This window comes from Crinia signifera, chromosome 11, assembly GCF_055691185.1.
Source record: "Crinia signifera chromosome 11, ASM5569118v1, whole genome shotgun sequence".
NCBI lineage: Eukaryota > Metazoa > Chordata > Amphibia > Anura > Myobatrachidae > Crinia > Crinia signifera.
Genome location: NC_139227.1, coordinates 79,896,501 through 79,909,794, shown reverse-complemented (window position 1 = coordinate 79,909,794; position 13,294 = coordinate 79,896,501). Strand labels below are relative to the sequence as shown.

The 13,294-nt window shown below is 45.6% G+C and overlaps 1 protein-coding gene across 1 annotated transcript in view; it reads left to right on the top strand.

The window, feature by feature from the left end:
* The first annotated feature begins 338 nt into the window (after positions 1-338).
* The window catches only part of LMNTD2 (lamin tail domain containing 2), an 80,866-nt gene continuing 67,910 nt past the window's right edge, over positions 339-13,294 (top strand). The window contains exon 1 of the mRNA XM_083164605.1: positions 339-467. Within this exon, the coding sequence (XP_083020731.1) occupies positions 442-467 (26 nt within the window). The 5' untranslated portion in view covers positions 339-441. The remainder of the gene's footprint in view (positions 468-13,294) is intronic.

Sequence of the window (13,294 nt, the reverse complement as noted above, 5' to 3'; positions counted from 1 at the left end):
TATTTGTGTGAGTTATTTTACTTCTGAGCAGGGTAAATAGTGGCTGCATTATTTTTACACTGCAATTTAGATTTCAGTTTCAACACACCCCACCCAAATGTAACTGCACTTTACATCTGCCCCACCTGCAGTGCACATAGTTTTGCACATTTTGAGAACAAATTTGTTCTGCGAACAGATCTGAATAAGGGCCTATGTTATGGATATATGACACAGGACGACTAGCTGGCAGTATTGGAGTTAAAAGGTTTTACTTTCAGCTGTAGTATCAGATAACAGAGAGAAGAATGACTTGTGTTTCTTTAGTCAATGAGACATTTCCTGCTTTTCAGTTGTAACAGGTCCGGTTTCTGAGCAGGCTGGACTATGGGACTTGTTGCTACGGTAACATCAACAGAGTTGTACATCTTACAGCTGCCATGAGTAAAAAGAGACAGGAGAATGGCTTCACCTTCTGTAGCAGACAGGTACATACCCTCTATTCTGAATTTATATGTAAAAAAAAAAATTATTAAATAAAAAAAATACTTTAATCAGGCTAATTACTTTTTGTTAAAGTGTAGTCCAAAATTAATATGACCAGTTCTAAGCATGTAATATATATGTATAGTTTTGCTGACAGAACTATATAACTCCTTAGTTTCCAAGAATTCAGCCACATACTATGCTTTGAAATAGCAGCTATTAGATCATGTAATATTTACAACAGTTGTATGACTGTCACGTAATCCCAGATTCCTGTTGGGAGCCCTGCTGGGTTCATTTTTAAATTGGACATATGTAAGTTTGTGTATTGTTGACTTGCAGTCCAGTATGACTGCACAGGTGAAACAGTGATAGCCAGTGGTGGATAAGTAATTTGTTTTGAACAGTATGTGCTTGTTCCTCGTATATGTCTTAGGAAACCTCCTTGCAGGTTATGGAGGATTTTGAATAAATCCACAACAATGGTGACTGATATTATCAGCTTTATTTAGCTGCTCCTGATTGTTTGATTGTGGATTAACCCCGTTGAGCCCAATGGTTCAGAATCATATTCGTATGAGCATCATATGGGCAGCACGGATGGTGTAATGGTTAGCATTACTGCCTCACAGTGCTGAAGTCATGGGTTCAATTCCCACCATGGCCCTAACTGTGCAGAGTTTGTATTCTCCCCATACTTGCGTGGGTTTCCTCCAGTTGCTCCGGTTTCCCACAATCCAAAAATATACTGGTAGGCTAATTGTCTCCAAACAAAATTAACCCTAGAATGTGTGTGTGTGTGTGTGTGTGTACGTGTGGTAGGGAATATAGATTGTAAACTCCACTGGGGCAGGGACTGATGTGAATGTTCAACTATTCTCTGTAAAGCGCTGCGGAATATGTGTGCGCTATATAAGAAACTGATAATAAATAATAATATTCTATCCGGATCTTCTTGACAAACCCTTTGCATTATCTACCACTTACATGAAATATATCAGTAATGAAAATAATTGCCATTATAATGTTTATGTATAACTATATATAAAAACAATAAAGGTGCTATAAACAAGATCTTTTAAAACATTACACAAGGATAAAATTATATATATTCGGACATCTGACCATTACACAAACAGGGTCTGTAACAACATTGTCTATACATATACTTTTAATAGAGAGTTGTTCTCCCTTCTGCAGCTATAACAGCTTCCACAAATGCTTTCCATGGGATTTTGGAGTGGTTCTGTAGGAGTTTGTGCCCATTCATTCTGTAGAGCATTTATCAGGTCCGGCACTGATGTTGGATGAGAAGGCCTGGCTCACAATCTCTGTTCCAGTTCATCCAAAAGGTGCTTGATGGGGTTAAGGTCAGGGCTACTCAAGTTTTTCTACATCAAACTCATGAAACCATGTATTTATAGTCCGTGATCTGTGTACTGGGGCACAGTCATGTTGGAATAGAAAAGGGCCTTTCCCAAACTGTTGCGACAAAGTTGGAAGCATAGCTAAATGTTTTGGTATACTGAGTGCCAACATCTCTGTGAGACCTGTGCCAAATATCCACTAAAAAATGCCAGCGTCGCTCACATTTGCTATATAAATTCAAATAAAAATGTTGTGTAAAAAAAGATTATATTTCCCAAAGAAGGTACACATTACAGGGCATTATGATCAATAAAAATGTTTGCTAGGCAATTTTCTCATCTGTTTTGACAAATTCACTTGGCACTCATAGGGTTAAGATTGTTCTTCACTGGAGGTAAGGGGCCTAACCCAAACCCTGAAAAACAGCCCCATCCCTTATCTCTCCTCCACCAAACTTCACAGTTTACCATTACAGGCATAAAGACATAAAGTCCACACCAGCATTCGCCAATCCTATACTAGTATATCTGACTGACGAAGAGTGATTAGTCATAGTAACAAGTAGCTGAAAGTAGACGTTAGTCCATCGAGATCAACCAATCTTACTTGTAACTACTGACTTGAGTAAGTCATATCTATAGGATTCCCTTAGTGGCCAAAAATGTATCCAGTTTTGATTTAAATTCATTAACAGTAGTTGCTGTAATCCCCCCACCGGCAATGAGCTCCAGAATGTTACTGCTCTAATGGTGAAGAATCCTCTTCTTAATTCAGTACAGAATTTAGTTTCCTCAAGCCTTAGTACAGGCCCACGTGTCTGTTAGTGAACAAATCATCAGGCCTGTTAGTGAACAAATCCTGTCCCAGTTCCATATGATTCCCAATCCTGTATTTGAACATACTAATCATATCACCTCTCAACCTCCGTTTCTCCAGTGAAAACATATTCAGCCTGGTTAACCTAGCTTTGTATTCTAGTGATTCGAGGTCCTTTTTAAGGTGCGGTGCCCAAAACTGAACACAGTATTCCAAGTGTGGTCTCCCCAATGCCTTGTAAAGAGGCACTATCACATTGGCATCCCTTGAATCCATACCCCTTTTAATGAATGCCAGTGTCCGGTTTGCTTTTGCTGCTGCACTTGAGCAGTGTGCACTATTACCCAATGTTTATTACCCAATCTATGATGACCCCCAAGTCCTTCTCTACAGCAGAATTCCCTATAATAACTCCATTTAGCCTATAAGTAGCTTGTACATGTTTGTTCCCATAATGAATTACACTCATTCAACAGAACATGTTTTCACTGAAAAACGAGTCCTGGTTCAGTTCACCTGAGGACAGGAGAGTAAAAACCTGGGTCTGCACTGGCAGGCTGGTTTGGATTCTACAGTACCTACAGTTGATCTCTCACTTCAGATTGTCCATGGTCTGTTTTGTGTCCAGTCTTACTACATTTGTATAGTGTCCTATCCATCCTACCTGAGCAATACCTTGAGGTGATAGTTCTCTGATACAGTGGTGTAACTTTTAAATGTGCACCCCCCCCCCCGCTGGAAATTTTGACCTTGACACACACCCCCCCCCCCCATAAATTAAATCCTGTCCCCCACCGGATGTCAAACACGTGATTTGGCCACTTTTCACCGGCCCGATCCATCGGAATTGGTTGAAAAGTGGCCAAATCTCACTAATGTTTTGGCCATTAGCAAACCAAATGTGCTTTGTGAGCCAACCTGAATCACCACCTATCTGTGGAGACTTTTTTGGGAAGGGGGTGGGGGGTGTTATAGAGCTAACCCTGAGAGAAACATATTTAAATTGAAATTCAATACATTTGAAACTGTGTGGGTTTCAGCCCAAGTTCTCCAAGGAAGGAAACAATTGCGTATTAGATTTAGTTTGTTGTTTCTTTGATTTTGTTGCTTGCACATTTTATAGCCCAGTAAAACTATCGTAGTTACAGGGCAGTTGTATCAAACTGCGAACTTTCATCTTTTTATTGGCTTCTCTATGACCATGTCATACCCTAGGAGATGGCTACCTATACTCATCACAATAATATCTATTCCTATTATTAAATCAAACCATCTGAGAGAGAGAGAGAGAGAGAGAGAGAGAGAGAGAGAGAGAGAAAGAGAGAGAGAGAGAGAGAGAGAGAGAGAGAGAGAGAGAGAGAGATGGAAATTATTATTGTTGCATTTACAAATACAGTTTATTTTCTAATAAACTTAAGATTAGTCAAGTTAGGCTAATACCTATACAATTATTGAACAGATCTTCTGATTTTGGCTGTTCAGCCCAATTATTTTATGCATGTTTATACAGGAGTGTCTCAAGACATTCCTGCAAACGGTCGTATCGGGAGGAGAAATCTTATGAAATGCTTAAAATTTAAGAGCTCCGGATACATTACAAAACGTATACACCAGGCTACAAATAGGGGGTGAACACTGATCTGATAATTGCTCCAATTACTGATAATCTGATCTGCAGAGAGAACATCAGAGTGCGTACCTAGGGTAACTGTCCTGAGTACTGGCTCGCTACTCTGACTGTAGTTCTGGTTTTATTCCTGGTTCAAAAGAAAAAAGGTTTAGTAACGACTTTGATGAATCATTTCTAGTTCTTTTAAGATCATAGTTTTTTTTTTAAATACCATCTAAAATGATCATTTGTAGCCTTTTGACTTACAAGCCGCATTTTTCAAAAACTTTACTTGAATTATTTGTGGCACCTCAAGCAGCCAAGGGCCCTCATTCAGGGTGACTCGGTAAGTTGTGAACATTGCTTACCGAGCACCCGGGCCACCACCCATTAGAATACCACCCCCCCCTGTGCCACCACTGAATCCCCTTGGTACCATGCAAGGGGATGTGTAACGAAAACACAGCTTCCCGCATGCTTCTGCTGCAGAAGAAATCATTCGATGGTCGCCGATCATCAAATGATTTCGCCTGCCTTCGCAAATAGAAGTCCGTCTGAACTGACTTTTATTTGTGTGCCCTGGACGAGAACAGGGTGGGCGGCCCGCTTACCCATGGGAATGGCCAGCATTTTCATTGGGATGCCCATAAAACACTGGGTGTTCCCATGGGCGATCCCTGTCCCCGCCGCCCGCCCCCGTCCTCCCAGGAATGTGCATGCGCAAGCCCCAACCGTCGGGGCAGGGGCCGAATTTGGCTCACTGCGATTGATCCTGATTGGGTCTGTTGAAGGTCACATTCTTAAGGCCCCCATACACTAGCCGATTTTGGTCAGATTTCGGCCAGATCAGTCGGATCTGGCAGAAATCGGACCAAAATCGGCTAGTTTTGATGTCCCCTCAGATCCAATGCGCGGTCCCGTGCGCATCGGATCTGCGTCGGGTGGTCGGACCTGCTGCACGTCCGACCACCCGACTTGGGACCTAGTGGGGCGGCGCGGCGGTGGAGGGAGCAGGGGGGGCTGGGGACGCTGCGAGGGACACAGGCGGCATAGAGCCGGGCAGGGGGAGCTGGGAGCTGCCTGTCAGCACTGAATAAAAAAAAAAAGCCCATACAATGAATGGGCGGCCTGTGATTGGCTGAGCGCTCTCTCAGCCAGTCAGCAATTGGCTGAGAGAGCGCTCAGCCAACCACAGGCTGCCCATTCATTGTATAGGTTTTTTTTTCTAGCACTGACAGCTCCCGGCTCCCTCTGCCCGGCTCTATGCCGCCTGTGTCCCCCGCAGTGTCCCCAGCCCCCCCTGCTCCCACCAGCAGCCCTGCACTGTAGCCCCCCCCCCCTGCTCCCCGGGTTTTTTACATGTGATAAATCGAGACGATTTATCACATGTAAAAAATGGCACATCAAGTGCCAATCTAATCAAGCTCCCCCGGGGAGCAGCCGGGGAAGCTCAGGGGGAAGTCGGGGGCGACTTGTCCTAAGGACAAGTCGCCCTAGTGTATGGGGGCCTTTAGAGTGACAAGGGAGAAGTAAGTAAGCCTAGAGGTCACATTCTCTTTCCCCTCCCCTGTTGTAATACACTGCCCCCATATGTTGTACGGGGGTGCTGCACATTGCCTTGTTTGTACAAATCTGATAATTGCTTCAGACTGTCCAATAGAATTTCTACCCTGCTACAGCTTGTTTTTAAAGTGGGATAAATAGGTATCTTATATACAAAGATTTGGGGCTTATAAAACATTATTTTTAAAATACTGTATTGGATAAGACTGGGAAATACCATTTAGAATTTATAAATTGCACGGCTCTTCTATATAAGGCACAAGTACACTATGCAGACCTGTGATTTGGGAACACAAGCAACTGCCAAATATGTAAATGATCTAGAGATATGTGCAATTACATTACACAGTGCAATATCCACATTTAGGGCCTGGCTCAGTGACAATGCTTTGGCTCTGTGTATGCGTATATGCTAACATACACATGTGCAGGGCCGCTGTGTCACATGGAGGCAGGATGGAGGCTGTAAGGGGGTGGTACATGGGGATGCCCAGCATTTCCTGAGAGTGCCCACAAAAATAGTGGGTGTGCCCATTGAAATGATGGGTGTCCCCATGCGAACACAGGCAGGCCGATGCCTGCTGGTGGTGGGTGGCAGATGTTGCATGACGTCAGTGCCCACCGGTATGCTCCTGTGCGAATTTATGTTTATGCTAATTATCCATTCGCAATGCGGCGGGGATGTTCGCATGGCCCGACGGGTGGCGTTAGATGGCTCGTTAAGTCAACAGTGCTATAATATAGAAATATAGAAGCAGTGTATAATTTAATAATAAAACACAATTATCCATTGATATAAAATATAAAACACACAGAAATATACCAATAACATGTCTGAAGGTCCAGCGTGTATGGACAGCGATGATCGGTATCATCGCTGGGAGGCAAGCCGCTGAGTGCATACACACTGAGCGGCTTTCCCCCTGCCCAACGCCGTCAGTGGGGGGGAAGACGGCTTTGCATAGCACAACGCTATGCAAAGCCATCCTGAAAGCCGCTCATCTGCTGGTATTACCGCTGTTTTGAGTGGCTTTCAGCTCAAAGTCGCCCAGTGTGTATGGGCCTTAAGAGTATGCTCTTATTTAAACTGCACTGATCAGTAGTAAGAGAGAATCGTTATAATGCAACGCCCTACTGAACAGAATTCTGAGCAAAAGGAGTCATTAAGCTCAATTCAAGCAATATATATATTGTCCCACACAGATTATTAGCAGGGTAATTAGCAGGCCAAAAAAATGAGCTCACAATTGTTATTATTTGCATGCTTTTGTTAGGTCACCAATTAGTTGGATCAGGAGGACACTTGATGTTAATGAGCTCTTTCAAGCAGAATATGCAAAGTCCCAAATATATTTTGTGGAGTTTTAATTAATATATAATACAGCTGTGTGCAGAGGGGCGGGTGTAGAGTACAGCCGGTTATTAGTGTTGCATGCAGCCCCAGTCCTGTACTTTATTCCCTAGAAAAGATCTCTGTCTGTCAGTGGATCACAAACTGTCTGCCTAGGCACCCTGGGGTGCCACGAGACACTTGATGCAGGCTGCCAATCATAAACTATCTGGACAATTAGTACAACAACTATGCCCAACATAACTGAATCTAAGGGTGGCAGGTAAGCACAATTTACCTAATTCATCATTAACGTTTGGCATAGGGGTGCAATGATTTGGGAAAGTTTGGGAAGCACTGCTGTATGTGGTTCTTACCACTCAGCATCTATGCATACTCCAAGCAGAAATAACGTAGTTCTAAACTCTGCTTCCCGCTGCAGCAGTCACAGAAGAATATTACTGCAGCTTGATCACCACTGTATATAAAATCCTTGCAACAGTCCACTGGTAAAGTATCTCACTACCATAAATCCTTCTGGCATAGATAGAACCCACGGGCACCTCTTTTTCCACCTTTAATCCCTATCGTTAGTTTCCTCTGAGGTTAGAGAGAGAGTGGTGTAACAGTGGTGTAGCTCCAAAAATCGAAGCTGCCTCCAGTTAACCATTACCAGTCTTGAATCTAGAATAGTCTATGAAGTGACTGGCGCCTCTGGCACAACATGGCTGAAGGGTAGCAGAGCATCCTCTCAAAAATTAGACTAGCAGGCAGTGGTGTAACTATAGCTCCGCAGACCCCGCAGTGGCTTGGAGGTGCTAGGTAAGTTTGGGCACCGCGGGGTCTGTAGAAGCTATTGCTGCTAATGGGGCCGCCGCCAAGTCTGTTGCTGCCAACTTGCCGGGACCAGCAGAGCTTCCTGTCTGTTCATTTATATTTTTATTATAAATACTCCTCACAAAATGGCTGCCCCCTCACAGCAGATGGTTATTAAGCATGCTTAAAGAGGCGGTGGCCTCCTTTTCTCCTTTTGCAGCCATTTTGCAAGTGATACAGTATTTTAAATGTAACAGGAGAAGCACTGGGACCACAAACAGGAAGATCCTCTGATCCCGACGGGCCAGCGGTGAGGGGGTAAGGGGGGGCACACAAGCTTTAGTGGTGGGGTTTAGTTACTCCTATGCTAGCAGGTGATGCAACTTGGGGTGCTATTGGTTGAATTCTTCTCTCCCTTTCCCTTAAAGTTCTTAGCTCTGTTGTGGTACATTTACAATGTGTACAATACACAACAAGACAAAGAAAACCAGTTCTCTTAGTTTAGTTTGAGGATGAAGAAACCAGTTCTCTTCATCCTCCAACTAAATTATTATTGATAAAATTTATACTTTAATCCAGGGTTGCCTACCCTCCCGGAATGTCCGGGAGGGTCCCGAAAATCGGGTCACCCTCCCGGCCCCCCGGAAAGGTGGGCAACCCTCCCGGATTCTGGGGGACCCCCGCTCCCCCCTGATTGCGGCTTCCCCCACCCCGGCTGCAGCGTTTTAATGATCTTTTCTGACGATCTCCGAAGAGGGGGCGGGGCCAAATTGTCATTATCGTGTTGTTTAGCCAAGCCCCCTCTGCGAAGATCCTCAAATCGAGGCACTTTCCTTCATGGGGCGGGGCTTAATGATGTCACGTTTAAGCCCCGCCCCCTGAACACCTGCTGAAAGTCTCCTCTCCGGGCTTCTCCCGGAGAGGAGCTTTTTAAAGTCGGCAACCCTGCTTTAATCACAAAATATTGTTAAAAGTAAATTATCTAAAGTCCAGTACCAGTTGTCACAATGCAGTGGGAATATCATGAAACCTCACACATTTATGATCAAAACCCTGTATCAGGGATGTTTGAGAGCAAAGTATCTAAATGTTAAAATAAAGAAGACGGGACTTCTACCCAGGTCCTGACCAGGGTGAAACACAGCCAGGACCTGGGTAGTGGGTAGTGTAAACGGGTATGCTGGGTTGTCCGACCTCGGCTCCCATTTAAAGCAAGGGGGATTCCCAACCTCCGGACCGCAGCATCCTGCGGTCAGTATGGAGGTTGGGCGGGGGGCACACACAGCCTCCGCTACTGTACTGTCAGGGAGGAGGCGAATGGATGCCTGTGTGCGGCATCCATTCACCTCACGGACGGGGGCTAGGGGGGTACATGAAGGCTGGGGGCAGTCCGGTAGTTTATCTTGGTGCTGGGCTTGCCCCCAGCATGGCGGTCCAGGGCCCAGGTGCGACGATCGGCGGTCCTGATGATTGGAGATGATGTAATCTCCAAGTGCCGCCCCAGTTTACACTGTGGGTTGGCACCACAGTGTAAACGGTGCAAATCCCATATCCGATCTGGCTTGGAACCGTGTTCCAAATACCGGGTCCGATCCAGGATTTTGGTGTAAAAGGTATTATTTGCAGTAATAAATCACAGAGAAATAAATGATTGCATAAACACTACTGACCATATGCATACGCAGTCGATTGATAATCGGTCATGCTGCAAATTTGGGATCAAGTCTGAATAACCCCAAATGTTTCTCTCACAGTCATGTGTGGAAACTGTCCAGCATTAATAAGGGGTTATTCATGGTATTTCTGGAGCCTAGACAATGAAGGATTGTATCTCAGCCATCTAGTACAGGGAGATGCCTCCAAAAACTACCACATACAATGCCAATTTTGAGCCCATATTATTTGGGGCCCCCCTCCTCCACCCCAACCCAAGATCACAATATTCAATAGGGCAGTGGGTGACAGGGAGAGGAAGTGGGTGACGGGGAGAGGCAGAGGATGACAGGGAGAGGCAGAGGGTGACAGGAAGAGTCAGAGGATGACAGGGAGAGGCAGAGGGTGACAGGGAGAGGCAGAGGTTGACAGGGAGAGGCAGAGGGTGACAGGGAGAGTCAGATAATGACAGGGAGAGGCAGAGGGTGACAGAGAGAGGCAGAGGGTGACGGAGAGGCAGAGGGTGACAGGGAGAGGCAGAGGGTGACTGGGAGAGGCAGAGGGTAACAGAGAGAGGCAGAGGGTGACAGGGAGAGGCAGAGGGTGACTGGGAGAGGCAGAAGGTGACTGGGAGAGGCAGAGGGTGACTGGGAGAGGCAGAGGGTGACAGGGAAAAACAGTGGGTGACAGAAAGAGGGTGACAGGTGCACTAATGGTAGTTCTGCCTCTGCATGTGACCCATTACTTTTGATTTGTAGCAGAACAATATATATATTTTTATAAATAGAGTAATTTTGGCGATTTGATACATTGAAATGTGAGGACCCATTTATTGGCTGACAGAAGTCTAATTACCAGAATGCCTACATGACCTGAGGTCTGCAAGCCACCGCTAAATTACTGTTAGAATCTGCCTTGTATCTCATATTTGCCTACCTGACCCTCTCTATGCAGGAGTAAATGCTCTGTTCCTGGACTTCCCTGGTAATGTATGATTGCCATCACCTGTGGGGAGCTGGGTAAAGGTGTTTCACCACAGGTGATGGCAATCATACATTACCAGGGAATTCCAGGAGCAGAGCATTTTCTCCCGCATGGAGAGGGTCAGGTAGGCAATTATGTTGCATCTCCAAACACTGTGGGCCTTATTCTAGTTCACTCTTAGAGGCAAATTCCTTCTTAGCAGGACAAAACCATGTGCACTGCAGGGGGGCAGATGTAACATATGCAGAGAGAGTTAGATTTGGGTGAGGTTTTTCTTCAAAGTGAGATCTATATTGCAGTGTAAAAATAAAGCAGTCAGTATTTTCCCTGCACAGAAACAAAATAACTCACCAAATCTAATTGTCTCTGCACCTGTTACATCTGCCCCCTGCAGTGCACATGGTTTTGTCCAGCTAAGAAGGAATTTGCCTCTAAAGGCCCCCATACACTATGCGATTTTGGGACGATTTCATCCGATTTCGGCGCTTTGTGCCGATAATCGGGTGAAATCGGCCCAAAATCGCAGGTGTGTGATATCTCATCCGATCCGATGCGCGGTCCCGTGCGCATCGGACCGGATCAGGGAGGTCGGACGGTCAGTACATACGATCACGTCCGACCTCCCTGTATGCATATGCCTGCCCACCTGACAGGCATATGCATACAGACACCGGGGGAGCAGTGGGGCGGGCAGCGGGTCCCTGAGTGCTAAGCTGGTGACGCCAGGGAGTGCTGACCTGGCCGGGTGGTGATGATCATATATCAGCACTCAGCAGCGCTGCGGGAGTCGGGACGGGACGCGTAGTGGCGCGTATTAGATTTTAAAATTCCTGTCAAATGACTAGCCATTATCTGATTGGCTGAGCTCTCAGCCAGCCAATCAGAGAACGGCCAGTCATTTGACAGGTATTTTAAAATCTAATACCGCCACTGCGCGTCTCGTCCCGCAGCGCTGCTGTGCTGATATCTATGATCATCACCGCCCGGCCAGGTCAGCACTCCTCGGCGCCGCCAGCTTAGCACTCAGGGACCCGCTGCCCGCCCCACTGCTCCCCCTAATAAGAGCACCGCCGCCCCCTGACCCTCACTGCCCGCCCCCTGCGCCCCGACATGTGATAAATCGCAAGCGATTTATCACATGTCAAATGTGCCAAATTGTGTGTGAGCCTCCCGTGGAGCTCCCGGGCGGCTCACAGGAGAATTGGGTCCGACTTGTCCTAAGGACAAGTCGGCCTAATGTATGAAGGCCTTAAGAGTGAACTACAATAAGGCCCTGTGTGTTCTTTACTATAAGAATGTCAGACCTGTAACTGCACCCCCAGAGCAAAACAGATCATACTCGCTCCGACAGAAATACTTTCCCATATTATCAACAGCTGAATTAACATGTACACATTTTTAAATGTCATGTTTGAAGGATCTGATAATGTATGGCAAGTGCTATGTGAATAGCTCAAATTACAGATGAGATTTGTATGCAATTTATAAGTTATGTGAGAACAGAGCATTACAAGTGTCTAATCAGACATCTGATTTTATCAGACCAACGTCAAAAACACAAACTAAGAGGAGTTCTTCTTTTATTGCTTCTGTAGAAGGTTTGTATCAAATTAGTGCTTTTGAATAAGAGCATTTTGACGTTTTGCAAAATAAATAACTATAAATATATATATCTATTTTTATTATTTTGTTGCTGTATGCTGTCTAATGGAAAATTACGTTTTACTGTCACATGATGAATGAATCAACTGTGTAAGTAGTGTTGGCTCGTACAGCAGTTACTTGATCAGAGATCCCCTAAGACTAGTACAGCCTTAATCAGTGCAGGATGGGCCCCCAGAGCACAGAGTAATCCTTCCTCCTCCAATGTCAGGATTGGGACAGTGCATGTAAATGATACATGGTTAGTTCATTGCATTCTCATCAGTTACTTACTAGAGCAGGAACATGGATTCGACCAACCATGCACTGTTGTATCCATGATGTCTGCAGGATATAGCCTCTATTATGGTTGGCCAAGCCTCTGTAGTAAATAGCAGGGTTGCCTACTTTTGGGCTGATCTCTCCAGGAGAAGGGGAGCCAGTTCCTTGAGGCAGGGGGCGGGGCAGCTGACTGGGTGGGACAGGGCAGAGCTAGAAAGGTATTATACATTTTGGGAGCGTGACCAGCGAGATCGTGTTCTCATGGCCATGCCCTACTGCTGTGCAATGCGAGTATTTCAGACATTGCACAACAGGGAAGGGGGTTCAATTAAGTGATATGCTTCATTTGGTCCCATGAAACCCCCCCCCCCCCCTGATGCCCATAAAACGCTGGCCATTCCCCTGGTGCTGTTCCTTGCCCACCACGCCCCCCCCCCTCCTCCTGAATAGGCCCCAAATTTGATAGTATTGCACATTTCAAAAAGTCTAGGTATGTTGAAGAATTACGAGTGCCCTTCACTGGAGATAATGGGCCGAGCCCAAACCTTGAAAAATAGCCACATACTATTATCTATCCTCCACCAAACTTCACATTGGCATAATGCAGTCAGGCATGTAACGTGTTTCTACATTTGCTAAACCTAGATTCAGCCATCCGACGGAAAAAAAAATTGTCAGCCCACAGAACACTTTTCCACTGCTCTATAGTCCAGTGTCTGTGTGCTCTACTCCCCTCCATATGACACGTGGCATTGGACTTGGTGATA